This window comes from Papio anubis, chromosome 1 (assembly GCF_008728515.1).
Source record: "Papio anubis isolate 15944 chromosome 1, Panubis1.0, whole genome shotgun sequence".
NCBI lineage: Eukaryota > Metazoa > Chordata > Mammalia > Primates > Cercopithecidae > Papio > Papio anubis.
The window spans coordinates 214,489,525-214,514,688 of NC_044976.1; the positions used below are offsets into that span (position 1 = coordinate 214,489,525).

At 42.1% G+C, this 25,164-nt stretch overlaps 1 protein-coding gene and 1 non-coding gene across 3 annotated transcripts in view; both read left to right on the plus strand.

Annotated features, from left to right (window-relative positions):
• EFCAB2 (EF-hand calcium binding domain 2) overlaps positions 1-25,164 on the plus strand; it is a 153,339-nt gene that overhangs the window by 45,292 nt on the left and 82,883 nt on the right. For both annotated transcript variants that reach the window (XM_009196026.4, XM_003893674.5), the window contains exon 2: positions 4,819-4,903. In XM_009196026.4, the coding sequence (XP_009194290.1) occupies positions 4,819-4,903 (85 nt within the window). The remainder of the gene's footprint in view (positions 1-4,818; positions 4,904-25,164) is intronic.
• LOC116271941 lies at positions 12,418-12,523 on the plus strand. Its single transcript, XR_004180675.1, has one exon. It is a non-coding gene; the product is annotated as a U6 spliceosomal RNA (small nuclear RNA).

The following is a 25,164-nucleotide window of genomic DNA, read 5'->3' on the forward strand; positions in this document are numbered from 1 at the left end:
AACATTTCTAAAAAGAGGCTAATAGAGTGGCATTAAATAAAACACTATGGTAATGGCACAAGACTAGAAATACAAATCAGAATAGAATCAGTAGAATGGACAATTGATAGAATTAATCTCAATCACATAAAAGATGATAATACATGATGAAGTGCAAGGAAAGGAATCAAGCACTTCGTAAATAGGAAAAGCTAACCTTTCACTTTGAATCACATCAAAATAAACCAGATGAATTATTCAGTGTGTTGTCCAGTGTCAAAAATAAAAACAAAAAACAAAAAAACCACAGTAAATCTATCTGTAAATTGTTGAAGAAAATCGAATTAAGTACTTGCTAGACCTCTAGAAAAAGGACGATTTTTCTTTCTGTCCCTTTTGGGCCTTTCACAGGATAAGTTTCTAAACTTTAAAGTATGAGAAGAAATCTCAACAGATGTGACTACCTAAAAATAAAGGATAATGTACTTTTAAAATGACCTTAAATTTAAAAACCAAACATCAGCTTTGTGCAGTGACAGCGTCGTAACCAGAGAGATTTTCCCAAGATCCTGTTATGGCTAATAAGAACCTTGCTAGTTCAGCTGTGTTCAACTCGTTGAATTTCAACGAGATAAGACAAATGTACAAAGATGAATTGGGCAGGATTCTTCAATAAAGAATTGATTATTGATTATAATAATGAAAAATCAGAAACAACCTAAACATCCACAATTGGGGGTTGATTAAATAGATTTTGATAAAGCTCTATAATGGAATATTAAGCAGTCGCTAAAAATAATAAGGTAATGCATATTTATTGAGAATGAAAGGTCCAATTTATTGCTGAGTGAGAAATTCGATTAGAGAACAACATTAAAAGTAGTTAACTCTGGACCGGGCACGGAGGCTCACACCTGTAATCCCAGCACTTTGGGAGGCTGAGGCAGGTGGATCATTTGAGGTCAGGAGTTTGAGACCAGTCTGGCCAGTATGGTGAAACCCCATCTCTACTAAAAATACAAAAGTTAGCTCGGTGGTAGTGGTGCGCACCTGTAGTCCCAGCTACTCCAGAGGCTGAGGCAGGAGAATCGCTTGAGCCTGGGAGGTGGAGGTTGTGGTGAGTCGAGATCATGCCACTGCACTCCAGCCTGGGCAACATGGCAAGACTCCATCTCAAAAAGCAAAAAGAAAAAAAGAAAAGAGTAGTTAACTCTGGGTAGAATTTGAAGTGATTTTAACTTAAACTTTCATCTGTGTCTTTTTTTTTCTCCAGTAATTGTGTATGATTTTGATCATCAGAAAGGAAATGGAGCTGTTTTCATTTTAGAAAAACAAGTGCAAACAACTGACCTGGTAAATTGTTTGCAGTGACTTCGACATAGGGTTAAGTCTTTATTATTCACACAGCTCACGCTAATTGTTAAGAAATAATCGAAGACCCCTGTAGGGTTGAGCAGAGAACATGAATAGACAGTTCATAACATAGGAAACACAGATGGTAAACAAACATATGGATCATTATTGAGATTCACTTGTAATCAAAGCAGTGTAAATTTAAATAATGAGGTAACATTCTTTGTTGTTAAATTAGCAAAAGTTCATTGCTGTGTTATTTATAATAAAGAAAAAATAATATCAATAAATTGTGGTATATTCTTTTGGTACTGTTAAAAATGGAAGGTTGTGTAAATTATGTTGTAACCTGGAAAAATACAACATTTAGGTGAAGTAATTAAGGAGTTAAGATTTTATACTGTAAGTACTAACAGGTGGGATGGGGTGGAGTGAGGTGAGGTGGGGTGGGGTGGAGTGAGGTGGGGTGGGGTGGAGTGGGGTAGAATGAGGTAGAGTGAGGTGGGGGTGGGGTAGGGTGAGGTGAGGTGGGGTGGGGTGGAGTGGAGTGAGGTGCGGTGGAGTGAGGTGAGTGGGGTGCGGTGGAGTGAGGTGAGTGGGGTGGGGTGGAGTGAGGTGAGATGGGGTGGAGTGAGGTGAGTGGGGTGCCGTGGAGTGAGGTGAGGTGGGGTGGGGTGTGGGGGGAGAAGAGCAGGGTTGTTCAAGTGAGGAACATCTGAGTTCAGTCCAGCTCTGCCACTCAATAAGTCTGTGATCTTGGGCAAAAGGTGCTTAGCCTCTCTGAGCTTTGGTTTATTTTTTCTCTATGGTTGTAAAAGTATATACAGTACCTGACGTAGAACCTGGTGTGTAGTGTTTATTCAGTACATATTTGTTGAATGAATGAATGGTATTCAGTGCTATATATAAAAACATATGTATGGGCCAGGCGCGGTGGCTCAAGCCTGTAATCCCAGCACTTTGGGAGGCCGAGGCGAGTGGATCACGAGGTCAGGAGATCGAGACTATCCTGGCTAACATGGTGAAACCCCGTCTCTACTAAAAATACAAAAAACTAGCCGGGCGTGGTGGCGGGCGCCTGTAGTCTCAGCTACTTGGGAGGCTGAGGTGGGAGAATGGCATGAACCCGGGAGGCGGAGCTTGCAGTGAGCCGAGATCACGCCACTGCACTCCAGCCTGGGAGCACAGCGAGACTCCGTCTCAAAAACAAAAACAAAAACAAAACAAACAAACAACAACAAAAAAACGTATGTATGAAGAAAGATTGGAAGAAAATACAGCAAAATGATGAGTGGTTATATTGGGGGAAGAGAATGCGTGTGATTTTAAAATTTCCTATTTTCTGTTTGGTGGTATTATATTTCTAATTGAAATAATTACCTAAACTCATGCCTAATGTCTTTCTTTCTGGGCGTCCTACTGTATTTACTGTTTGATACATCGTGAGACCTTTTTCTTTTCTTTGAAACAAGGTCTAGCTCTGTCGCCAGGCTGGCATGCAGTAGTGTGATCCTGGCTCACTGCAGCCTCGACCTCCTGAGCTCAAGCAGTCCTCCCGCCTGGGCCTACCAAAGTGCTGGACTGCAGGCATGAGCTGCCATGCTTAGCACAATTTTAAGACTTAATTACATTATTTTCCTTTATTCTTTCACTCAGCCAAACACCTTGGAGTTGGCCTTGACCCTTTTCTTTCTATATCAGCAAATCTTGCTGGCTCTGCTCTTTAGAATATATACAGAATCGGCCGGGCGCGGCGGCTCACGCCTGTCATCCCAGCACTTTGGGAGGCTGAGGCGGGTGGATCACGAGGTCAGGAGATCAAGACCATCCTGGCCAACATGGTGAAACCCTGTCTCTACTAAAAATACAAAAAATTAGCCAGGCGTGGTGGTATGCACCTGTAGGTCCAGCTACTCAGGAGGCTGAGGCAAGAGAATCGCTTGAATCCAGGAGGCGGAGCTTACAGTGAGCCGAGATTGAGCCACTGCACTCCAACCTGGGCAACAGAGAGAGACTCCATCTCAAGAAAAAAAAAAAAAGAATATATCCAGAATCCTGACATGTCTCACCACCTTCACTGCTACCATTCTGGCCCACGTCTCTCACCTGGAGTACTGCGGTGGCCTCCTGCCTGGTCTCTCTGCTTCCACCCTTGTCGTAATAGCCAGAGTGATGAGTGATGATCAGCAGACCACTCAGAGTAAAAGCCAAAATCCTTAAAGTAGCCTACAGGGCTTTTTTTTTTTTTTGAGATGGAGTTTTGCTCTTGTTGCCCAGGCTGTAGAGCAATGGCGCAATCTCGGCTCACTGAAACCTCCGCCTCCCAGATCCAAGCAATTCTCCTGCCTCAGCCTCCGGAGTAGCTGGGATGACAGTTATGCGCCACCACGCCCAGCTAATTTTGTATTTTTAGTAGAGACGGGGTTTCACCCTGTTGGCCAAGCTGGTCTCGACCTCCTGACCTCAGGTGATCCACCCGCCTCGGCCTCCCAAAGTGCTGGGAATACAGGTGTGAACCACTGCGCCTGGCCAAGGCCTCTTGACAATGTATTCCTCACCTTCAGACTCATACCTTTCTGATCTTATTTCTTACTCTTTTGCACTTACTGTTCTCTCTGCCTGAAAACTCTGCAGTTGTTCATAAGGCTGGCTCCTTCCCTGCTTTAGGTATCTGCCCAAGTGTCACCTTACCGCAGAGGTAGGCCTGTCTCAGACCTCCGTATCAACCCGTTCTCCCCACCCACGCCCCACCCAGCATCCCTCATGTCCCTACCCTGTTTATTCCTTCCTCCATTTTTCATTTGCCTTACTATGTATTTTATCAAATATTACGAGCTTATATATCTTTCCCAATAAAAGCAGCTCTCTAGAGGCAGGGATTTTTTTTTTTCTATTTTGTTCCTTGCCATAACCTTACCACATAGTAAGTACTAGGTAACTATTTATTGAATATATATATGAGTGTTTCATATATGTAAGTCATAGTCCAAAACTAGTTTGAAAGCTCTTTGAGAAAATGTCATGTTGGTTTTTATGCATATCTTCCCACAACTCTGCAAGCATAGAATAAGGCAAGGTAGGCAGGGAACACTACGGATAAGCAAACAGTATCTGTTGTGTTGGATTCACTGTGCCTCTCAGGCGAGGACTCTACCCAGAGGACTTGAGAGAGAGGCCGCTGCTGGAAATATTCTATCACCGTGATTGGAGTGGTTCCATGAGTATGTGCGTGTGTAAACACTTAATTAAGCTGTGTACTTAAGATCAGTGCACCTTTACCATATGTACATTATGCCTCAGAAAAAATGTTTACAAACACAATATATCCTTTGACATCTCCAGAGGAAGTTAAACATGCTAAATGATACATAAAGATAAGGAAAGAGTTCTTCATATGCTTGCTTATTAAGATTGCTAGTCTGGTTATTAGAATTTTTGTTTTCAAAGCTAAAGTAAAATAATTTTTATTTACTTTGTATTTTGCAGAGATAATAGTAGCAGAATTTCACAAAAAAATCAAGGAAGCATTTGAAGTGTTTGACCATGAGTCGAATAATACAGTGGATGTGAGGTTTGGAAATTTTTTTTTTTGGATACACTTCTAAATTACTGACACAAGTCATAAGATACAAGAGAGCTATTTTCTCTTCTTTTTACACTGTACCTTGGATTTATTATGCTGTTTTAAGTATTTATTTTCCATGCTCTGTAAAAGGTCTTTGCTAGCTATTGCTTTGATAAGTACTGTTTCTTATTCTTCATACTCTGGTAGAAAGAATATACTGTATTCTCATTGCCTGTTCCAACCTATAAATTGTAAACTGTGAGTGAGATGAACTGTATTTCAGTTTTAGTGCTTGGCGCATATTTGGCACTCAGGAAGTAGTCGAGTGAAGGAACGCCATTTGCTTTGTAAAACACATAAAGATGTATTATAAGGCCACGAATAGGATATTGCAAGGAAACATTAATAATGCCTATGCGATGGCACACTCCCCCTGTAAAATAGCAAAAAGAACCCAAACAGAAGAACATGAAATGACAAGAGAAGACATGAATACTGCTGGGTCTGAAATGGAGGACACAGCATGAGTCTGAAACAAAACAAACAAAAAACCCCTTAAAAGACAGAAGAGATTACACACGCTAATAAGAATTGTAGGGTTTGTGCCACACACATCAAAGAAAGGCAGTGAAGCTGGGTGCGGTGGCTCACACCTGTAATCCCAGTACTTTGGGATGTCAAGGTGGGCAGATCACCTGAGGTCAGGAGTTCAAGACCAGCCTGAACAACATGATGAAACTCCATCTCTACTAAAAATACAAAAATTAGCCAGGCATGGTGGCGGGCGCCTGTAATCCCAGCTACTTTGGAGGCCGAGGCAGAAGAATCACTTGTACCCCGGAGGCAGAGGTTGCAGTGAGCCAAGATCATGCCACTGCACTCCAGCCTGGGCGATAGAGCAAGACTGTCTCCAAAAAAAAAAAAAAAAAAAAAAAAAGGCAATGAAACCATTCTTTAGGAGGCCAGGCTAAATGAGGGTTATTTGATGACAAGACCAGGGCCTAGTAAAGAGGCCAGCACAGCAGTGGGAAGTGGTTTGAAAACGGTTCTAGAAAGGAACTGTTTGAGGCTTATAAACCAGTGCCATCAGAGGTGCAGCACCACATAGCTCTGGTGGCTCTGGTCACATTGCATTCTGTGGGAATGACGCTGGAATACTAGGCCTTCCTGTGGGTACCCCAGTAGGAAATGAGTGGGTGGGGTGCTAGTGGTGGTGGTAGGGTTGGGGAGGGGGTGCAGCAGGCAGCCCTGGCCTGCAATTTGAATAACTAAGCACATGAATGACAAGTGCCTTGACCTCAGACCTCTCCTTGAAGGGTTCTCCTGGGGGCAGGGGACAGAGGTATTGTTAGAGAAGTCAGGGAAAGTATGGCGTTATGAGAGAGAGGGGAAAGAGTGAAAAGAAACCAGCATTTGCTTAAGGCTTGCCATCTAACACACTACCTGTAGTTGGGTGCTAGAGGCTTCATGTGGATTACCTCATTTTAATCTTTTTATTTGTGGGTTAAGGGTTGGCATCTCCGGTTTCTGGAGACAAGGAGAAGGTAAATAGTTTGCTCCATGTCACACCAGGGTTTTTCTAACTCCGAGTCTCTTGCTATGCTACATGACCCACACTCCCACTCCTACCTACCCTTTAAAGACATCGGGGCTTCTCTTCTGCATTCAGGCTTCCTGACAGTAGCCGTGAAAAGAACATCTCTGGATCCTGAGAGCAACGAGGCCAGGCCTTTTATGGTAAAAGGGCCAATTCAGTAAAAGTAAACATGTTTATGGGCTGAATCTTTTTTCCACTGAAAGTTAAAATAACTTTACTGAGGCCCTGAGGGAAAGTAGATGTTCTTACAACTTAAAGGGTCTGCTTTATTAGTTAAAGATGGTTACTACGAACATTGTTATTGTTTTTAGCATTAAAATATTGATGCTGAGTGTATTTGAGGAGGGACAACATGAATGAATGTAGCTTCCTGATCATTATTCCTGTGTTAATTTGTATAGCACTTTAAAGTTTATAATGAATGTTCTCATGCTGCTGGTATCATTACCATCCACTCTTTTTTAAAAATTCGTTTAAAGATAGGGTCTTACTCTGTCCTCCAGGCTGGATTACAGTGGCTTGATCATAACTCAGCGTGTGTGACCTTGAACTCCTGAAGTGATCCTCCTGCCTCAGCCTCCCAAGCAGCTAGGACTATAGGCACTCGCTACCACGCCCAGCTAATTATTATTTCTTGTAGTGACAGGGGTGTTGCTACGTTGCCCAGGCTGGTCTTGAATTCCTGGCCTCAAGTGATAGGCCCTCCTCAGCCTCCCAAAGTGTTAGTATTACAGGTGTGAGCCACTGCACTTGGCCACTCTTTATAAATTGGAAACTAAGCTTTGGGAGGCTGAGGCAGGTGGATCACCTGAGGTCAGGAATTTGTGACCAGCCTGCCCAACATGGTGAACCCTCATCTCTCCTAAAAATAAAAAAAGTAAAAAAAAAAAAAAAAAAAAAAATTAGCTGGGTGTGGTGGCGGGCGCCTGTAGTCCCAGCTGCTTGGGAGGCTGAGGCTTTAGAATCTCTTTAACCTGGGGGGTGGAGATTGCAGTGAACTGAGATTGCGTCACTGTGCTCCAGTCTGGGCAACAGAGCGAGACTCCATCTCAACAAAGCAAACCAACAAAAAAGAAAATGTAAGGATGGAGAAGCCAAAAGACTTGCCCAAGATCACACAATAGGTTAGCAACGAAGTTGGAACTCAAGTTCGCTGCTTCTTTGGGGCAGCGCTTTCCAGTTTGTGTACCCCCCAGGGGCGGCTCTGAGAATGCAGGATGAGTGAGGTCTGGCCCTGCCTTTCCCAGCGCGTTTTCTCGGTTTGTAAAAGCGGTTGATCTATCGAGAATGTATTTTGGCTGATTAAAGCGAAGGTCTAAATAGACTTTTTTTTTTCCAAGTTACCAGTTTATTCTACTTACTTCTGGAATTGTTAGGCCTTCTTTATAATATGCAACATTTTATAGAAGGGGTCTAATTTGGCACGTATCTTATGTGCTGTACCACTTTACCTTCAATGCTCTATTAACTGTTGTCATTTTATAAAATGATTTAATGTCTGATAGTTTAATATCCTTCTTTTTAAACATTTTAATTAAGGATCGAAGGCAGTATTCTGTGTAAGAACTGAGGAAAGTACATAAAAAAGAATGAAATCCTGTCATTTGTGGCAACCTGAGTGAGCCTGGAGACATTATGTTAACCAAAATAAGTCAGGCATGGAAAGAGAAATGCCGCATGATCTCGCTCCTATGTGGGAGCTAAAAACAAACAAACAAACAAACAAACAACAAACTGAGTTCCTGGAAGTAGAGAGTAGAGGTGTGTGTCAGAGGAGAGGAAGTACGGGGAGAGGGACTGGGGAGGCTGGTTAATGGATGCAGAATTACAGCTGGATTGGTGGAAGGAGTTCTATTGTTCTGCCGCAGTAGAGGGTGACTCTGGTTAACTCTCATTTATTTTCCAAAAATACAAGAGAGGATTTTGAATGTTCACAAGGAAATGATCAATGTTTTAGGTGGTGGAGATGCCAGTTACCCTGATTTGATCATTACACTTTGTATAAAGCATTGACGTATCACTCTGTGTATCTCAGAAATCTGTACAATTATTATTTGTCAACTAAAAATAAAAGGGAAAAAGCAAGGATTGAGTGGTGTAAAGAAGTGTTTTTCAGGCCAGGTGCAGTGCCTCACGCCTATAATCCCAGCACTTTGGGAGGCCAAAGTAAGGGAGGAGACCACCTCTCATATCGTCTTATGCCCAGTTTCTGCCTCCAAAGAAAGAAGTAGTAAAAACTAAAAGGCAGAAATGAAATCCACAGGCAGACAGCCTGGCACCGCACCCTGGGCCTGGTAGTTAAAGATCGACCCCTGACCTAATCGGTTCTGTTATCTATAGATTACAGACATTGTATGGAAATACACTGTGAAAATCCCTATCTTGTTTTATTCTGATCTAAGATCTAATTACCGGTGCATGCAGCCCCCAGTCACGTACCCTCTGCTTGTTCAATCAATCACGACCCTCTCACGTGAACCCCCTGAGAGTTGTGAGCTCTTAAAAGGGACAGGAGTTGCCCACTCGGAGAGCTCAGCTCTTGAGACAGGAGTCTTGCTGATACCCCCGGCCAAATAAACCCCTTCCTTCTTTAACTCGATGTCTGAGGAGTTTTGTCTGCCGCCCATCCTGCTACAGAAGCAGGTGGATCACCGGAGGTCAGGAGTTCGAGACCAGCCTGGCCAACATGGTGAAACCCCATCTCTACTAAAAATACACAGATTAGCCAGGCATGGTGGCGTATGCCTGTAATTCCAGCTACCAGGGAGGCTGAGGCAGAAGAATCACTTGAACCCAGAAGGCAGAGGTTGCGGTGAGCCAAGATCACACCATTGCACTCCAGCCTGGGTGACAGAGTGAGACTCCGTCAAAAAAAAAGAAAGAAAGAAAGAAGTGTCTTTGAATGGAGGGAGAGATATATAATGACTCAGTGGGGGCAGGACAGAGAGAGCCATTCCTGGAGAGCCCCCCAGGCACTGGCTGTGCCTCCCCTAGCTGCTTTATCCCTCAGGTGGAGGTTTGGTGTTACTTCCTGTGTAGGGCTGATCTAGGCCCCCTTGAGAGGTCTAGGTCTAGAGTTTTGTGGTGGCTACTCTCCCTTTCCCTTATCTCTGCTTTGCACAAATTGGAATATTTAATTTGAAATTTTATCGCATCAGATAAAGGGAAAGTCTGGTATTGCAAATGCTGGGCAGCCACCAGCCCACTGTCAAGACCTTTATGAGCTGGGCCCCTACTACTGCCCTTCCACCTCTAGGGGCCAGTCCTGAGGTCTGGAATCAGACTTCCTGGCTTCCCATCCCAGCTCCGTGACTGCGAGTCATTTCGTTATTCTCTTTGTGCCTCAGTGTACATTTGCCTCAGAGGTTTCATAGTACAGGTAAGTAGTTCTCAGAGTGCTCCCAAGACCCTTTCAGGGGACTGTGAAGTCAGAACTATTTTCATAATAAATTTAAGAGAGTATTTGTTCTTTTCATTCTCACTTTTTCCACGAGTATATACTGTTTTTTTCTTTTCTTTTTCTTTCTTTTTTTTTTTTTTTTAAGACAGAGTCTCTCTGTCACGCAGACTGGAGTGCAGTGGCGCGATCTCGGCTCACTGCAACCTCCGCCTCCTGGGTTCACACCATTCTCCTGCCTCAGCCTCCCGAGTAGCTGCAATTACAGGCACCTGTCACCATGCCCGGCTAATTTTTGTATTTTTTTTTTTTTTTTTTTTAGTAGAGATGGGGTTTCACCATGTTGGCCAGGCTGGTCACGAACTCCTGGCCTCAGATAATCCACCCACCTCGGCCTCCCAAAGTGCTGGGATTACAGGCGTGAGCCACTGCGCCCGGCCTTGTATTGGAGTTTTTCAAAGGCTACGTGACATGCGGTTTTGCAGCAGATTGAACGCAGAACTAGATATGAGAATACAGCTGTCCCCTGTGAAGCCAGGCGTTACATATTTACATTGAACGTATGTAAAACATGCCATTCTTCTCAATATACTTTTTGTTTTGGAAAATATAGTTTAAAAAAATAAAAATTATTTATGTAAACATATGAGTTGATTTATGATTTCTAAATGAATTAATACATACATATTTTTAAAATGTAAGGTTTAATTTCTAATATGATAATAAATATAGATCCATATAACTCACACAACATAAACGCTTTGAGCGCCTTGATAATTTTTGATAGTTTGTAAAAGGAGTTCTCAGACCAAAAAGTTTGAGAACCACTGTTGTGAGTGGACATTTTTAAAGCTCTTAGAACAATATTAGCTTGGGATTTAAAGCTAAGAACAGTATTAGCTATTATAATTTTTCTACTTTATATACATATAGTTTGTATTATTATTATTTTGAGATGGAGTCTCAGTGTCTGGCTCAAGCTGGAGTGTAGTGGCCCGATCTCAGCTCATTGTAACCTCTGCCTCCTGGGTTCAAGTGATTCTCCTGCCTCAGTCTCCCAAGTAGCTGGGATTACAGGTGCCCACCACCGTGCCCATCTAATTTTTATATTTTTGGTAGAGACAGGGTCTTGCTATGTTGCCCAGTCTAGTCTTGAACTCCTGGCCTTAAGTCATCTGCCTGCCTCAGCCTCCCAAAGTGCTGGAATTACAGATGTGAGCCACAGTGCCCAGTCCCATTTTATGTTTTTAAAGTAAATAACTCAGATTTGTTTTGCCTCTGTTTAATCTGGATGAGCAATGTTATATTATATGTAACAAAACTCTCATAAGAACTTTAAAATACATATTTTATTTTAGAGACAAGCTCTGTTTATGTTGCCCAGGCTGGCCTTGAAATCCTGAGCTCAAGCGATCCTCCTGTCTCAGCCTCCCGAGTAACTGGGACTATAAGCACCTACCACACCTGGCTAGAACGTTTTACTTATTCCCATATGTTCCATATTGATCTCTTAAGATCTAAAGCATTTTATTTTCCTTTTTCATTTCCTTGTTAAATAGTTTTTGAAAGCTAGCTCCTTGAAAAACACTGGGCAGGTTTTCAATATCACTAATTAGGGATACTCTGATTTTGCCTTATATAAAACACAGACCTTTTTTTTTTTTTTTTAAAGACAGTCTCGCTCTGTCGCCTAGGCAGGAGTGCAGTGCAGTGATCTCGGCTCACTGCAACCTCCACCTCCTGGGTTCAAGCGATTCTCCTGCCTCAGCCTCCCAAGTACCAGGAATAGTGAGATTACAGGTGTGTGCCACCATTCCCCAGTAATTATCTCTTTTTTTTTTTTTTTTCTGTACTTTCAGTAGAGACAGGGTTTTTGCCATTATAGCCAGGCTGGTCTTGAACTCCTGGCCTCAAGTGACCCGCCCGTCTCAGCCTCCCAGAGTACTGGAATTACAGGCATGAGCCACTGCACCCGGCCACATTTTCACTTATATGTATTTTCCTGCTCTGTATTTAGAAGTTAAGAAGACCGATTGAAAATTAAATTTTTGAATAGATGATATATGTACATGGGATAAAATTCTAAAGGTAGAAATAATACATAGTGATAAATAAATCTCTTTTCTACCTATCCAGTTCCCCTTATTAAAGGCAAGGTTTGTTACAGTTTTCTCTAATTCTTCCAGAGATTCTCCATGCAAATATGTATGAGTATGTGTGTGCGTGCGTGTGTGTGTGTGTGCATACGTTTGTGTATTTTTTTACTGTGGTAAAATATAGATAACCTAAAATTTATCATTTTAAGTATAGAATGCAGTGGCATTAACATTACTGTACAACCATCACTGCTATCCATTTTAGGCTTTTTCATCTTCCCAAACTGAAACTCTGTACCCATTTAACAATAATTCCACACCCCTCCCTCTTGCAGCCCGTGGCAGCCACCGTTCTGCTTTCTGTGTCTATGAGTTTCATTATCCTAGGTGCCTCATATATAAATGGAAGAGTACAATATTTGTCCTTCCTGTGCTTGCTTCGGAGCACATACACTAAAATTGGAACGCTACAGAGAAGATTAGCATGGCCCCCGCAGGAGGATGACATGCAAATCTGTGAAGCATTCCATTTTTTTTTTTTTTTTTTTTTTTTTTGAGACGGAGTCTCGCTCTGCCGCCCAGACTGGAGTGCAGTGGCCGGATCTCAGCTCACTGCAAGCTCCGCCTCCCGGGTTCCCGCCATTCTCCTGCCTCAGCCTCCCGAGTAGCTGGGACTACAGGCGCCGCCACCTCGCCCGGTATTTTTTAGTAGAGACGGGGTTTCACCGTGTTAGCCAGGATGGTCTCGATCTCCTGACCTCGTGATCCACCCGTCTCGGCCTGCATTCCATTTTTAAAATACAAACAAATAATGTTTGTCCTGTGTCTTGTTTATTTCACGTAGTGTAATGTTCTCACGGTTCATCCACCTTGTTGCATGTGTCAGAATTGTATTCCTTTTTTGAATAACATTCCATTGTATTTATATCCCACATTTTGTTCATCCACCTGGCTATTGATGGACATTTGGGTTGTTTTCATCTTCTGACTGTTGTGAAGAACGCTGCTATGAATGTTGGTGTATAGATATCTGTTCGAGTCTCTGCTTTTAATTCTTTTGGGTGCATATCCAGGAGTGGAATTGCTGGATCACGTGGTAGTTCTGTGTTGGATATTTGAGGAACCACTGTACTGTTTTCCACAGTGGCTGCACCATGCTGCGTTCCCAGCGGCAATGCCCCGAGGTTCCGGTTTCTCCACATCTTTGCCAGCACTTGTCATTTCTGTTGGTTTTTTGGAGGGGGGTGTTGTTGTTATTGTTGTTTCTATAATAACCGTCCTACTGGGTGTGAAATGGTATCTCACGGGGGCTTTGATTTGCATTTTCCTGATGAGTAATGTTGAACATCCTTTCATATCTCTTAAAGGACTATTTGTATTTCATTTTGTTTGAACTGATGGTTCATGATTTTTCCCCATTTTTTCTCACTGAATTCTTTATCTTTTCATATATTAAAGCTCTCAGCCTTAGTCAAGATATGTATGTCTTGTGTAACTTGAATGGTCACTCATACTTTATAAACTGTTCTGGCATGCAGATTTTTTTTTAATGTAGTCAAATTACACACCTTTGGAGTATGGATTTAATTTTTGGAAACAAACAAATGTCATTTAGAGTAGTTTTAGTAGAATAAATTTAGGTTCCCCTAAATAAAGCTAATTTGGTGGGGAAAAAATACACCCCCAAGGCGTGCCTCTAAGGTAAATAAGTGAACTTTTCCATGTAGCTGATACATTTAATTTGAAAGTGACTATAATCTTATTCACAAACAAATCCGATTTTTTGTAATCTAACAGAATAAAAGTACACTAGAAATCAGTAGAGTCAGTTGCTGGCTCTATCGTGGATTTTCTATGTGCCACCCTCTTTTTATTTCATTTTTCTTATCTATAAAATTGAAATAAAAATACCTGCACCACTTAAACCACACAAGTATAGATGAATATCATAATATATTGAATTAATATCACCACTAATGGACATTTTAGTTGTTTAAACACTCCATTGCTGATCAATAGTTCATGAAGCAGGTTGAATATCTCAAGAATTTGGTGAGCTAAAATGAGATAGGGCCCAATCCTGGCATAAAAGCACCAATCTTTCCCCTTTCCCAAGCCACACCCATCTGTCCTGTTCCTATGCTTCAATGCCTTTACAATGTGACCTTATTTTTAGTATTCCAGACTCTTCTGTGTGATAAGGTTTGGCTGTGTCCCCACCCAGACCTCATCTTGAATTGTATCTGCCATTATCCCCACGTGTTGTAGGAGGGACCCGGTAAGAGGTAATTGAATTATATAGGCAGGTTTTTCCCATGCTGTTCTCGTGATAGTAAATAAGATGATTTTATAAAGGGCAGCTCCCCTGTAGACACTTTCTTGCCTGCTGCCATGTAAAATGTGCCTCTGCTCCTCCTTCGCCTTCCACCGTGATTGTGAGGCCTCCCCAGCCCTGTGGAACTGTGAATCCATTAAGCCTCTTTTTCTTTTTTTTTTTTTTTTTTTGAGACTGAGTCTGGCTCTGTCGCCCAGGCTGGAGTGCGGTGGCCGGATCTCAGCTCACTGCAAGCTCCGCCTCCCGGGTTCCCGCCATTCTCCTGCCTCAGCCTCCCGAGTAGCTGGGACCACAGGCGCCCGCCACTTCGCCCGGCTAGTTTTTTGTATTTTTTAGTAGAGACGGGGTTTCACCGTGTTAGCCAGGATGGTCTCGATCTCCAGACCTCGTGATCCACCCGTCTCGGCCTCCCAAAGTGCTGGGATTACAGGCTTGAGCCACCGCGCCCGGCCAAGCCTCTTTTTCTTTATAAATTACCGAGTCTTGGGTATTTCTTCATAGCAGTATTAGTCATATGAGAATGGACTAGTACACTGTGTTTAATTTATACCTGCCCCATCTATAGGAGATTTTTCTTAATATTTTCCTAATCTTTAAACAAATATTTGCAGTCTAGCAGCACCAAGTATCTACTTGCTAATATAGCGAGTCTCTTTTTTCATTGCTTCCATCTTCAACTCAATATGAGTCTCTGAGGCTCATGGTATCCAATATTCATTTCTTTTACTGATAGGGAGACTTAAGCTTCGTTAGCAATTGGCAGGAACCTTGAGTGTACTAGGTCCTGTGTAAAATTCAGTAAGAAATAGTAACCAGAACTTATTTGTAATGGATTAGAAATAACTTTTCCTAGGAGCACTGGAGGTACCATAAATACTATGTTTACTTCCTCACATATAGTGCTGTTTTTGAAAAGATATTAAAACAACATTTTGCAATTCATGTTTATCAGATAGTAAAAAGTGTGAGCAGTGTGGAGAGACTGCATGGACGGAGTTCCCAAGACAGTTATTATCTGAGAAGGCTGGAAGCTACTCAGAGAGCTTTGTGAAAACTGTATCGATACTGGGTCTACATTTGTGCAATGGAAAAACATGGAAGAGGATTGGGAATTGTTGGGTCCACACACCCCTCAATAAGAAATGAATTGTAAAAACAGGTTTATTCATGCAGTGATTGTTCACCTGTATGCATGAAGTGAATGATGAACCTAAGACTACATGTGTAACTTGGATAAATCTCAAAAAACAACGTTGAGTTTAAGAAATTACAAAAGGACAGAAACATACTACCATATATATGCATTTTAAATAGACAAAATAATAGTAAATATTGTTTATGAATACAAAGATATGCATGGAAATGATAGGCATTATCCTCAGAATAGTGGTGTGGTTGCATCTGAAGATGAAAGGAGAAGGGAGGAGGAGTGGAATGTTAGCTGTTTCTGCAATGTTTTCTTGTTAGGAAAAAAATTCTGAAGAAAATGTGGCAAGATGTTAACATCTGTTAAATCTTAGTATTGGCTGTCATATTTTCTCCTGTACTTTTCTCTGAAATACTTTACAACTACACATAAAAATAAATATTTTTAAAAGAGTGATTTATATCTTATCTCTTTACCATCTCACTTTGTAGTTGCTTTGTTAAAAATTGGTTTGCTTATCATGGTCCTTTTGATGAACCGGAGTTAAAGAGTCAAAGAGAATTTTTAAAAGTCATTCCAAATTCTACTTCCTGAAATAATAATTGTTACTGTTAGACTACTATTATTCTAGAGCTCTTTCTGCCCATGTGTAATATAATAAATGGATAGAAAGGTGGGGAATTAATAAGAAAGGAAGAAGGAAGAAAGGAAAGGAAGGAAAAAAATATGGAAGGAAAAATCTAGGATATAATCTTCATGTGGGAAGGACTTACTTTAATTTTACTTGAATGTGACAAAAGAAAAAAACCTAAATTGAAGAAATTGTGGAATCTCAAATGTTTGTTAGCCATAAGAGACATTATTTAAGTTCAGAAAAGATTTTGAGGAAAACATTAAGAGACTGTAGTCCTTGTGTGTTTTTTTAAACTATCTATTTCAAATATAAAAAGTGTCAGTTGATTCCTTGCTGTGAAAGATAAGGACATTAGCATTTCCAAAATTCTGTCTCTACATTTTCTCTCCCAACCCCCAGTTTATCTTAGGTATATTTTTATTTTTACACTGACAAGGTAGAATGTTCATACTTTGTTCCTACATTTTTTAGTAGTTTTGTATATTTGAATGAAGTTGCCACTAACCACATTTTCTCATTTTTTTCTCCATCATTGAATTCTTTGATTTATTTTTGTTGTGTAGATTCTCTTGTCAGTTTTTTAAATTTTTTCAGGAAGTGCTCATGGATATGTTTGAGACTGGGTCTCAGTCTGTCACCTGGGCAGGAGTGCAGTGATGCCATCACGGCTAACTGCAGCCTTGACCTCCTGGGCTCACGTGATCCTCCTGCCTCAAAGAAAAGTCCCTGTAACTCTTTTCCACCAGTCGCCCAGTTCCCCTCTAAAATACTGGCAACCAGAATACTAGTGTCTAGGCATCTCTCCAGATCCTAGCCAGATACAAGGAAACGCGTGTATATTATTTTCTTATACCCTGTTTTTATTGAAATGTTACTTTCTTTCATACTATGATATGGTTCCCATGGATTGGGGTCACATCTGTGATGAAGCTCGTTTTTATGGCTTTTCAGTATCGTTCAGGGATCTGGAATGGAGGTAGCTCTCTAGTTCAAGCTTAGGCTAAGTGGCATAAATGCCACAAGGGTTAATGTATTGGGGGACATCGCAAAGGGCATGGGGTCAGTCCTAGATATCCCAGTAAGCTATGTTCCAGGCTTTACAGATGGAAGTTAATAGGAATGGCACTGTGACAAGAAAAATAACATTTGGATTCAGGCTTCCCTCTTCAGGGCCCATTACTGGCTATTTTAATAAAGAAGACCATTTCTGTATCTTTGGAGGCCAGCTTTGGTTGATTGTGGATTACAGGTATCTGTCCGTTTTTGTTTTTGAGATGGAGCCTCACTCTATCGCCCAGGCTGGAGTGCAGTGGCCCAATCTCAGCTCACTGCAACCTCTACCTCCCAGGTTCAAGCGATTCTCCTGCCTCAGCCTCCTGAGTAGCTGGGATTACAGGCACCCGCCACCACGCCCAGCTGATTTTTGTATTTTTAGTAGAAAAGGGGTTTCACTGTGTTGGCCAGGCTGGTCTAGAACTCCTGACCTCAGGTCATCTGCCCACCTCAGCCCTCCCAAAGTGTTTGGGATTACAGGTGTGAGCCACCATGCCCAGCTCTGTCTGTTGTTCTTTTTTTTTTCTTGGAAATGGGATCTCGCTGTGTCACCTGGACTGGAGGGCAGTGATGTGATCTCAGCTCACTGCAACCTCCGTCTCCTGGGTTCAGGTGTTTCTCCTGCCTCAGCCTCCCGAATAGCTGGGATTACAGGCAGGCGCCACCACGCCTGGCCAATTTTTGTATTTTTAGTAGAGAGAGGGTTTCACCATGTTGGCCAGCCGGTCTCGAACTCCTAGCCGCAAGTGATCTGCCCACCTCAGCCTCGGAAAGTGCTGGGGTCACAAGCATGAGCCACCATGCCCGGCCTATTGTTCTTATTGGACTATCTTGATCAGGTGCAAATTTTGCTGTATGACTTCAAAAGTGGGGAGCCAGAGGCTCTGAGGATTGGTGGTTTCAGGGAGTGTACTTCCTGAGGCCTCTGGGTATAAAATTCCTGTGGCCTCTGGGTGTGTACCCTCTGTGGCTTCCAGATTTGTACGTCCTGCAGCTTCGACCTGTTCTCCTTAACAGAGGAAATCTAATATTAGATTCACTCAAAAAGTGTGGAAGACTTAATGCAAATGCATCACAAAGAACAGCTCATGGTGGTTTCTTTACTAGCTTTGAAATACAGAAGGGACACAAGCCAAGAAAGTATTACTGTGTATTCCTATGGCCCCAGACTTGTTTGGAAACTGGGCTCCTTTGCATCATTCTGTTGGTCATGCTCTGTCAGGTTGGATGGGACCAAATATTCTTAAGTTTTCTCAGTTTGAGCAAGTTTCTTGTAAGGACATATTTGGAAATAAGTATAAGTGATAGAAGGCATTATAAGTAATCCAGAGAAGATTTCAAGTATATGGGAGGATGTGCATAGGTTATATGCAAATACTATGCCATTTAATACAAGGAATTTATTTATGTAAGGAATAGCAAAAAGTCCCCACAGTGGCATTCCAGCCTCAGTGTACTGGAAGGACATTTATTGCCATTAAGGGAACACAGGGGCTCTCATATTTCAAGTCACTCTGGTGACTCCACATCAACTGGTAATCTAACATGCCGGCGACTGTACTTGCCTGCTTTTCTTTCTTCTTTTCCAGATTCTTCCTATTTTGCTCCTGACTGATTTGATCTCTGCTGTGTGTCTCCTGCTCCTTTGCATCTACCTCCTCATGGGGTCAGATGCTTTATGGTTCTGCAGCCTGCCTTCTCTCTGTGCCATTCCTCTTCCATCTGTATGTCTTGCTTTAAAACTCCCAAGGAAGAAAGAAGGAAAGTCTGCTTTGGTCATTTGTCAGTATTCGGTAGTGTGTGCCTTTGTTGAGCAGAGCTCAACTGCATCAGCCCCTCCCCTGCAGACCTATAGAGGGCGCCCGTCTGTTTGGTTAAGTAGCCAGTTCCGGTTCCAGCATCTGTGCCTAGGGAGGCAGATCCGATGGTACAAAGCATAGCAACCTATACATTCAGAAACTCTCGGGAGGGAAGTGTGGATTTGGCAGAAACCTTACTGCTCACCTGATACAGTTACCCCCAAATCTCATGAGGTTGTTTGAGCCTAACGTTAGGCCGTTCCATCCCAGTTTCTAGGCCAACAGTTGGAACTCTGTGGTCAACTCACCAGTTTATTGCCATGCCCCTCCCTGGTAGTGCTAGTGATTCATGTCATGGTGGTCGTCTGTAGTGGAGACTGGGTAGTCTAATTCTGTTTCCTCTCCTCCTGAGCACACAGCTATACTGTAATTCCCAGATTCTCTTGCAGATAGAGGGGAGCTGGGAATTATGGTCTAGCTAGACCATGTGACCTAGTTTTTACCAATGAAATGTGGATGGAGGTGATGGGTACCTTCTAGGCCCGGTCCATGGAAGCCTCCCACGTGGAAGGTACTTTTCCCTTTACAGCTTGATACATCCAGTAGAGTGATATTGGAAGCCATATGTTGAAAATTATGGAACCACAAGATGGAAGGAGCTGGGTCCCTGAATGAGTTTTTGGAGGAAAGCCATCCGCCGATCAGGAAAATCTATTTTGGATTTTATGTGAGCCACCTCCATGACTATTGTGTTAAGCCACTGGAGGCTGGAGTTTGTTACAGCAGTGACCATTATCCTCACATAGTGGCATTATTGATTTTGCTCCACAGGGACCCAAGGAAAGGTTGGGGTCCCTTAGGTATCTTGGTGAGCACTGTCCCAAGCGGAAGTTGGGTAACAGGATGGCCCCCTTCAAGGAGGGCTGATGGGGTACGGGAGAACGATTGTCGCTTTGCTACTCCTGGTAAGCATGACATAAAGAAGCCTCTCTTTAGACTTCCTCCCCGAATCCCAAGCTGTGGATATCAATACATCTGTATAGATTCATGGGAGAGTTCAGAGGTTTTCTGAAATTGCCTCTGGATTTATTTGCAGGAAGATAGGGGTTAGTAACTACTGGTACTGCTTTATACACAGAGCAAGTAAACTCCATCTTTACCATGGTCAACTGTAGCAATAGAATTCAGTGTTTTCTATATCACAGAAGAAGTAACAGAAACTTCATCCATTTCATCTTCATATATAGTAACGTGAGGTGTCTGAGAGGGCGAGGTGAGAAAGGCAAGACTGGCGTGCGTGCTCTTGAAGTGGCTGTCAAAGGGAGGAGATTGGCTTATAGTAGCAGGGTCCAGGTAGCATGGGAATTCAGTATTTTTATCTTTAAAGCAGTTAGAAACAAGTGTTTACAGGTGCCATGCAGTCACGAAGCCAGGCCAGAAGCCAGGTTGTAAGTGCTGTAATTCAAGTAAGCTTTTGGTTAATTTAAAGGGGTGTGTGTTACACCAGCTCCTAACCCATAGCCATCTTCTGTTTCATTTTTTTGATTACTGAGAAGTGACACTCAAATGTTTATTTTTTTCTTAAAACTGCTGAGTACATTTTGTAACAGTTCCAGTTTCTACTGAGAGCTCATTTATGCCATATTTCCTTTGCTCACGTAACTCTAAGAGTACTGTGTTTTTTTTTTTGTTTTTTTGTTTTTTACTGAAAGCTTATATTTCTATTTCTCCTAAGTTATAAACTTACTGATGACAAAATGTATTTATTATTTGAGTTCTGTAATGCATACAACATTGTCTTTTTTCTATATACAACTGATAATATTAGCTGCGGGTACGTAACTAGTTGTGTGGTGTTATTAGGAAATGAATCTGTGAAAGGTGGGCCGGGGCCATTCAGTGAACCATCTTGTTTGATGCTCTAGGATCCTGGATTTCACTGTGTAAGCAATGCACATCCATAAATGCTGAAAGGGATAAGACGAGATTTGGGCTTTTAGAAAGAAAACCCTAGCCAGGTGTGGTGGTGCACACCTGGAGTCCCAGCTACCCAGGAGGCTGAGATGGAAGAGTGCTTGAGCTTGGGAGTTCGAGACCAGCCTGAGCAACATTTCAGGATTTTTTTAAAAGAGCCCAAAAAAGAAAGCAAACTCTAGCTTTAGGATGGTAGATCCATTGACATGCGGAACAGAGCAGTAGTTCTTAATTCTGGGTGAGCTTCAGAGTGGCCTCACAGTGCGGCTAGTCTGGAACTGCACGCAAAAGAGCAGCACAGAGCTGGCACTTGGCGGGGCTCTCCAGCTCACCCAGACCCGGTGCCCTTTATAAACCCGCAGCCCAAAGCCAGGCAGAATCAAGGATGTCTCCACAGGTGCAGGTGTGGGTAGCTTATGTGTCTTAGCCACACCCTGGCAAGTAACTATCCCTTTTCATAACAAAGCTTTTCTGGGCACTTACCCTGCCAATTGCCGAGTTCTCCTCTCCCAGAGGCAGTGAGCGTGGAATGCCCTTGTCTACACTGGGAGAAGGATATAAAGGATTATGGATGAAAAGGCCTCTATTATATTTCCAAATACCTTCTCCCACAAACGCCTTTTATATAAAACAAAACCAAAAAATTTCCACCCACTAAAACCCCTGGCTAATACCCTATGATTGTCTTTCTCTTTATAGCTAAGAATCTTAAAAAAGAGTTTGCTCTTTATTGAGCACTCTGTTACTTCTTCAACATGCAATTTGTAATTTGACTTCTATCTCTCCATCCCATCCTGCTCAAACTGTTTTTCCTGAGGTTGTTTTCTCTTCCTTTATTTTTCTTTTTTTTCTTTTTCTTTTTCTTTTTTTTTTGAGACGGAGTCTCGCTCTGTCTCCCAGGCTGGAGTGCAGTGGCGCAATCTCAGCTCACTGCAAGCTCCGCCTCCCGGGTTCCCGCCATTCTCCTGCCTCCGCCTCCCAAGTAGCTGGGACTACAGGCACTCGGCTAGTTTTTTGTATTTTTTTAGTAGAGACGGGGTTTCACCGTATTAGCCAGGATGGTCTCGATCTCCTGACTTCGTGATCCGCCCACCTCGGCCTCCCAAAGTGCTGGGATTACAAGCGTGAGCCACCTCGCCCGGCCTCTTCCTTTATTTTTCATACCATCTCCCCCTCCCCCTCCCCCCCCCCCCCTCTACTACAAATCCAGAAATTAACCGGGCATGGTGGTGCGTGCCTGTAATTCCAGCTACCTGGGACGCTCCGCTCCTCGTCTCACTGTTGCCCAGGCTGGAGTGCAGTGGCACAATCTCAGCTCGCCGTAGCCTCTGCTTCCTGGGTTCAAGTGATTCTCCTGCCTCAGCCTCCCAGGTAGCTGGAATTACAGGCACGCACCACCATGCCCGGTTAATTTCTGTATTTTTAGTAGAGATGGGGTTTCAGCATGTTGGCCAGGCCGGTCTTGAACTCCGGACCTCAAATGATCCACCTGCCTCAGCCTCCCAAAGTGCTGGGATTACAGGCATGAGCCACCGCACCCAGCGTCTTTTGTTTTCATCCAACATCTCTGACTCTTTTCTCAGCCTCTGTTTTGAGACAATTATCTTTTTATCTGGACTATTAATGTCCGCTAGAGTTTCATCTCCGTCCTTCTTTTCATTTACACCCTTTCTGGGAAATCTCTTCCATACCTAAATCTGGATCTCAACCTGGAAAACATTTTTAAAGTCTATATAAAAAAAGCGCTTCTTAGTTCAAAGGTAAAATTTTAGGAAAATTAAATTGAAAACGTATAAGAAAATAACAGTAATGGAAACTAGATTTGAAAATGGAAATGACAGGCTGGGCACAGTGGCTCATGCCTGTAATCCCAGCACTTTGGGAGGCCGAGGCAGGCAAATCATTTGAGGTCAGGAGTTTGAGACCAGCCTGGCCAACATGGCGAAACCCCGTCTCTACTAAAAATACCAAAATTAGCCAGGCATGGTGGCGTGCGCCTGTAATCCCAGCTACTTGGGAGGCTGAGGCAGGAGAATTGCTTGAACCTAGGAAGCAGATGTTGCAGTGAGCCAAGATTGCACCATTCCACTCCAGCCTGGGCAATTGAGTGAGACTCCATCTCAAAAAAAAAAAAAAGAAAAGAAAATGGAAATGATGTTAGAACTATGAGATACAACCAAATTAAGACTCCTTAAGTGCCTGTATAAAGAAAAATGAAAGCATAAAGAAATGAACAGAACATCCAACTCAAAAACGCTAGGGAAAAATGGTAAACTGAAAGAAAGCAGAAAGGAGAAATTCATGAAGATAAAAACAGAATTAATGGGGTTGGGAAACAGTGCAACAGTAGGAACCAATAAATGAAAGTTTGTTTTTTTGCAAAAGGTTAATAGATAAATCACTAGCAGTGTCTTATTTGGGAAAGTAGAAATAGAAGATAACCTGGGAGACAGAATCATTAAAACATAGGAAAATTTCACATCTAATGAGAGTCGTTTGTACAACTCTATACAAGCAAATTTGAACACCTGGCTGAAACAGTCAACTTCCTAGTAAAATACAATTTGCCAGAAGCAGTCCTAGTCATATGTATATAGATTGGAAGACTTAATATTGTTATGACGGCAATACTCCCCAAATTGATTAACAGATTCATTGCAATCTCTATCAAAATCCTGGTTGCCTTTTTTTTTTTTTTTTTTTTTAAAGAAATTGACAGTTAATTCTAAAATTCATATAGAAATGCAAGGGACCTAGAATAGCCAAAACAATCTTGAAAAAGGATAACAAAGTTGGACTCCCATTTCCCAATATCAAAATTTACTGAAAAGCTACAGTAATTAAGACTGTGATACTGGTATAATGATGTAAGTTTAGACACATACATCAGTGGAATAGAATTGAGAGTCTGGAAATAAACCCTTACACTTATGGTCAGTTGATCTTCGATAAAGATGGCAAGACAATTCAATAGAAAACAAGAATAGTCTTTACAACAAATGGTGCCAGGATGACTAAATATCCACATGCAAATGAATGAAGTTGAACCCTACCACACACCATATATGAAAATTAACTCAAAATGAATAAAAGGGCTGGGTGCAGTGGCTCACGCCTGTAATTCCAGCACTTTGGGAGGCCAAGGTGGGTGGATCACCTGAGGTCAGGAGTTCAAGACCGGCCTGGCGAACATGGCGAAACCCCATCTCTACTAAACATACAAAAATTAGCCGGGCCTGGTGGCACACACCTGTAATCCCAGGTACTTGGGAGGCTGAGGCAGGAGAATCACTGGAACCCGGGAGGTGGGGGTTGCAGTGAGCCGAGATCGCACCACTGCACTCCAGTCTAGGCAACAGAGCGAGACTCTGTCTCAAAAAAAGTAGAAAAAAAAAAAAGATCTCAATAAAGAGCTAAAATTGTAAGACCCTTAGAAGAAAACATTGGTGTGAATGTTTGTGACCTTGGATTAGGCAGTGGTTTCTTAGCTATGATACCTCAAACAAGCAACCCAAGACAAAAATAGATAAATTGAATTTCACCAAAATTAAAAACTTCTGTGCTTCAAAGGACACTGTCAAGAAGATAAAGAGACAAGCCACAGAGTGGGAGAAAACATTTGCAAATCATCTATCTGATAAGGGGTCTAGTACCTGTAATATATAAAAAATTGACAACAATAAAAAGACAAATAACCCAATTAAAATGTGGACAAAGTATTTGAATAGACATTTCTCTAAGGAAGATTATTTAATGGCCAAAAAACACATGAAAATATGCTAAGCATCATTAGTCATCAGGGAAATGCAAATCAAAATCGTAATTAAATACTACTTTAGATCTACTAGAATGGCTGTAATTTAAAAAATGAAAGATAGCAATTGTTGGTGGAAATATAAAATGGTGCAGCCACTTTAGAAAACAGTTTAGTAGTTCTTGAGAAAGTTAAATGTAGAGTTACCATATGACCCAGCAAATTCATTCCTAGGTTTATACTGAAGAGAAATGAAAAAATATGTCCACACAAAAACTTGTGGATGAATGATCATAGTAGCATTATTTATAACAGCCAACAACTCACATGTCAATCAGGTGATGAATGGATAAACGAAACATGATATATTCATAAAATAGACTATTATTCAGCTATAAAAAGGAATGAAGTACTAATACGTGTTACAACGCGGATGAATCTAGAAAACATCATGCTGAGTGAAAGCAGCTGGACACAGAAG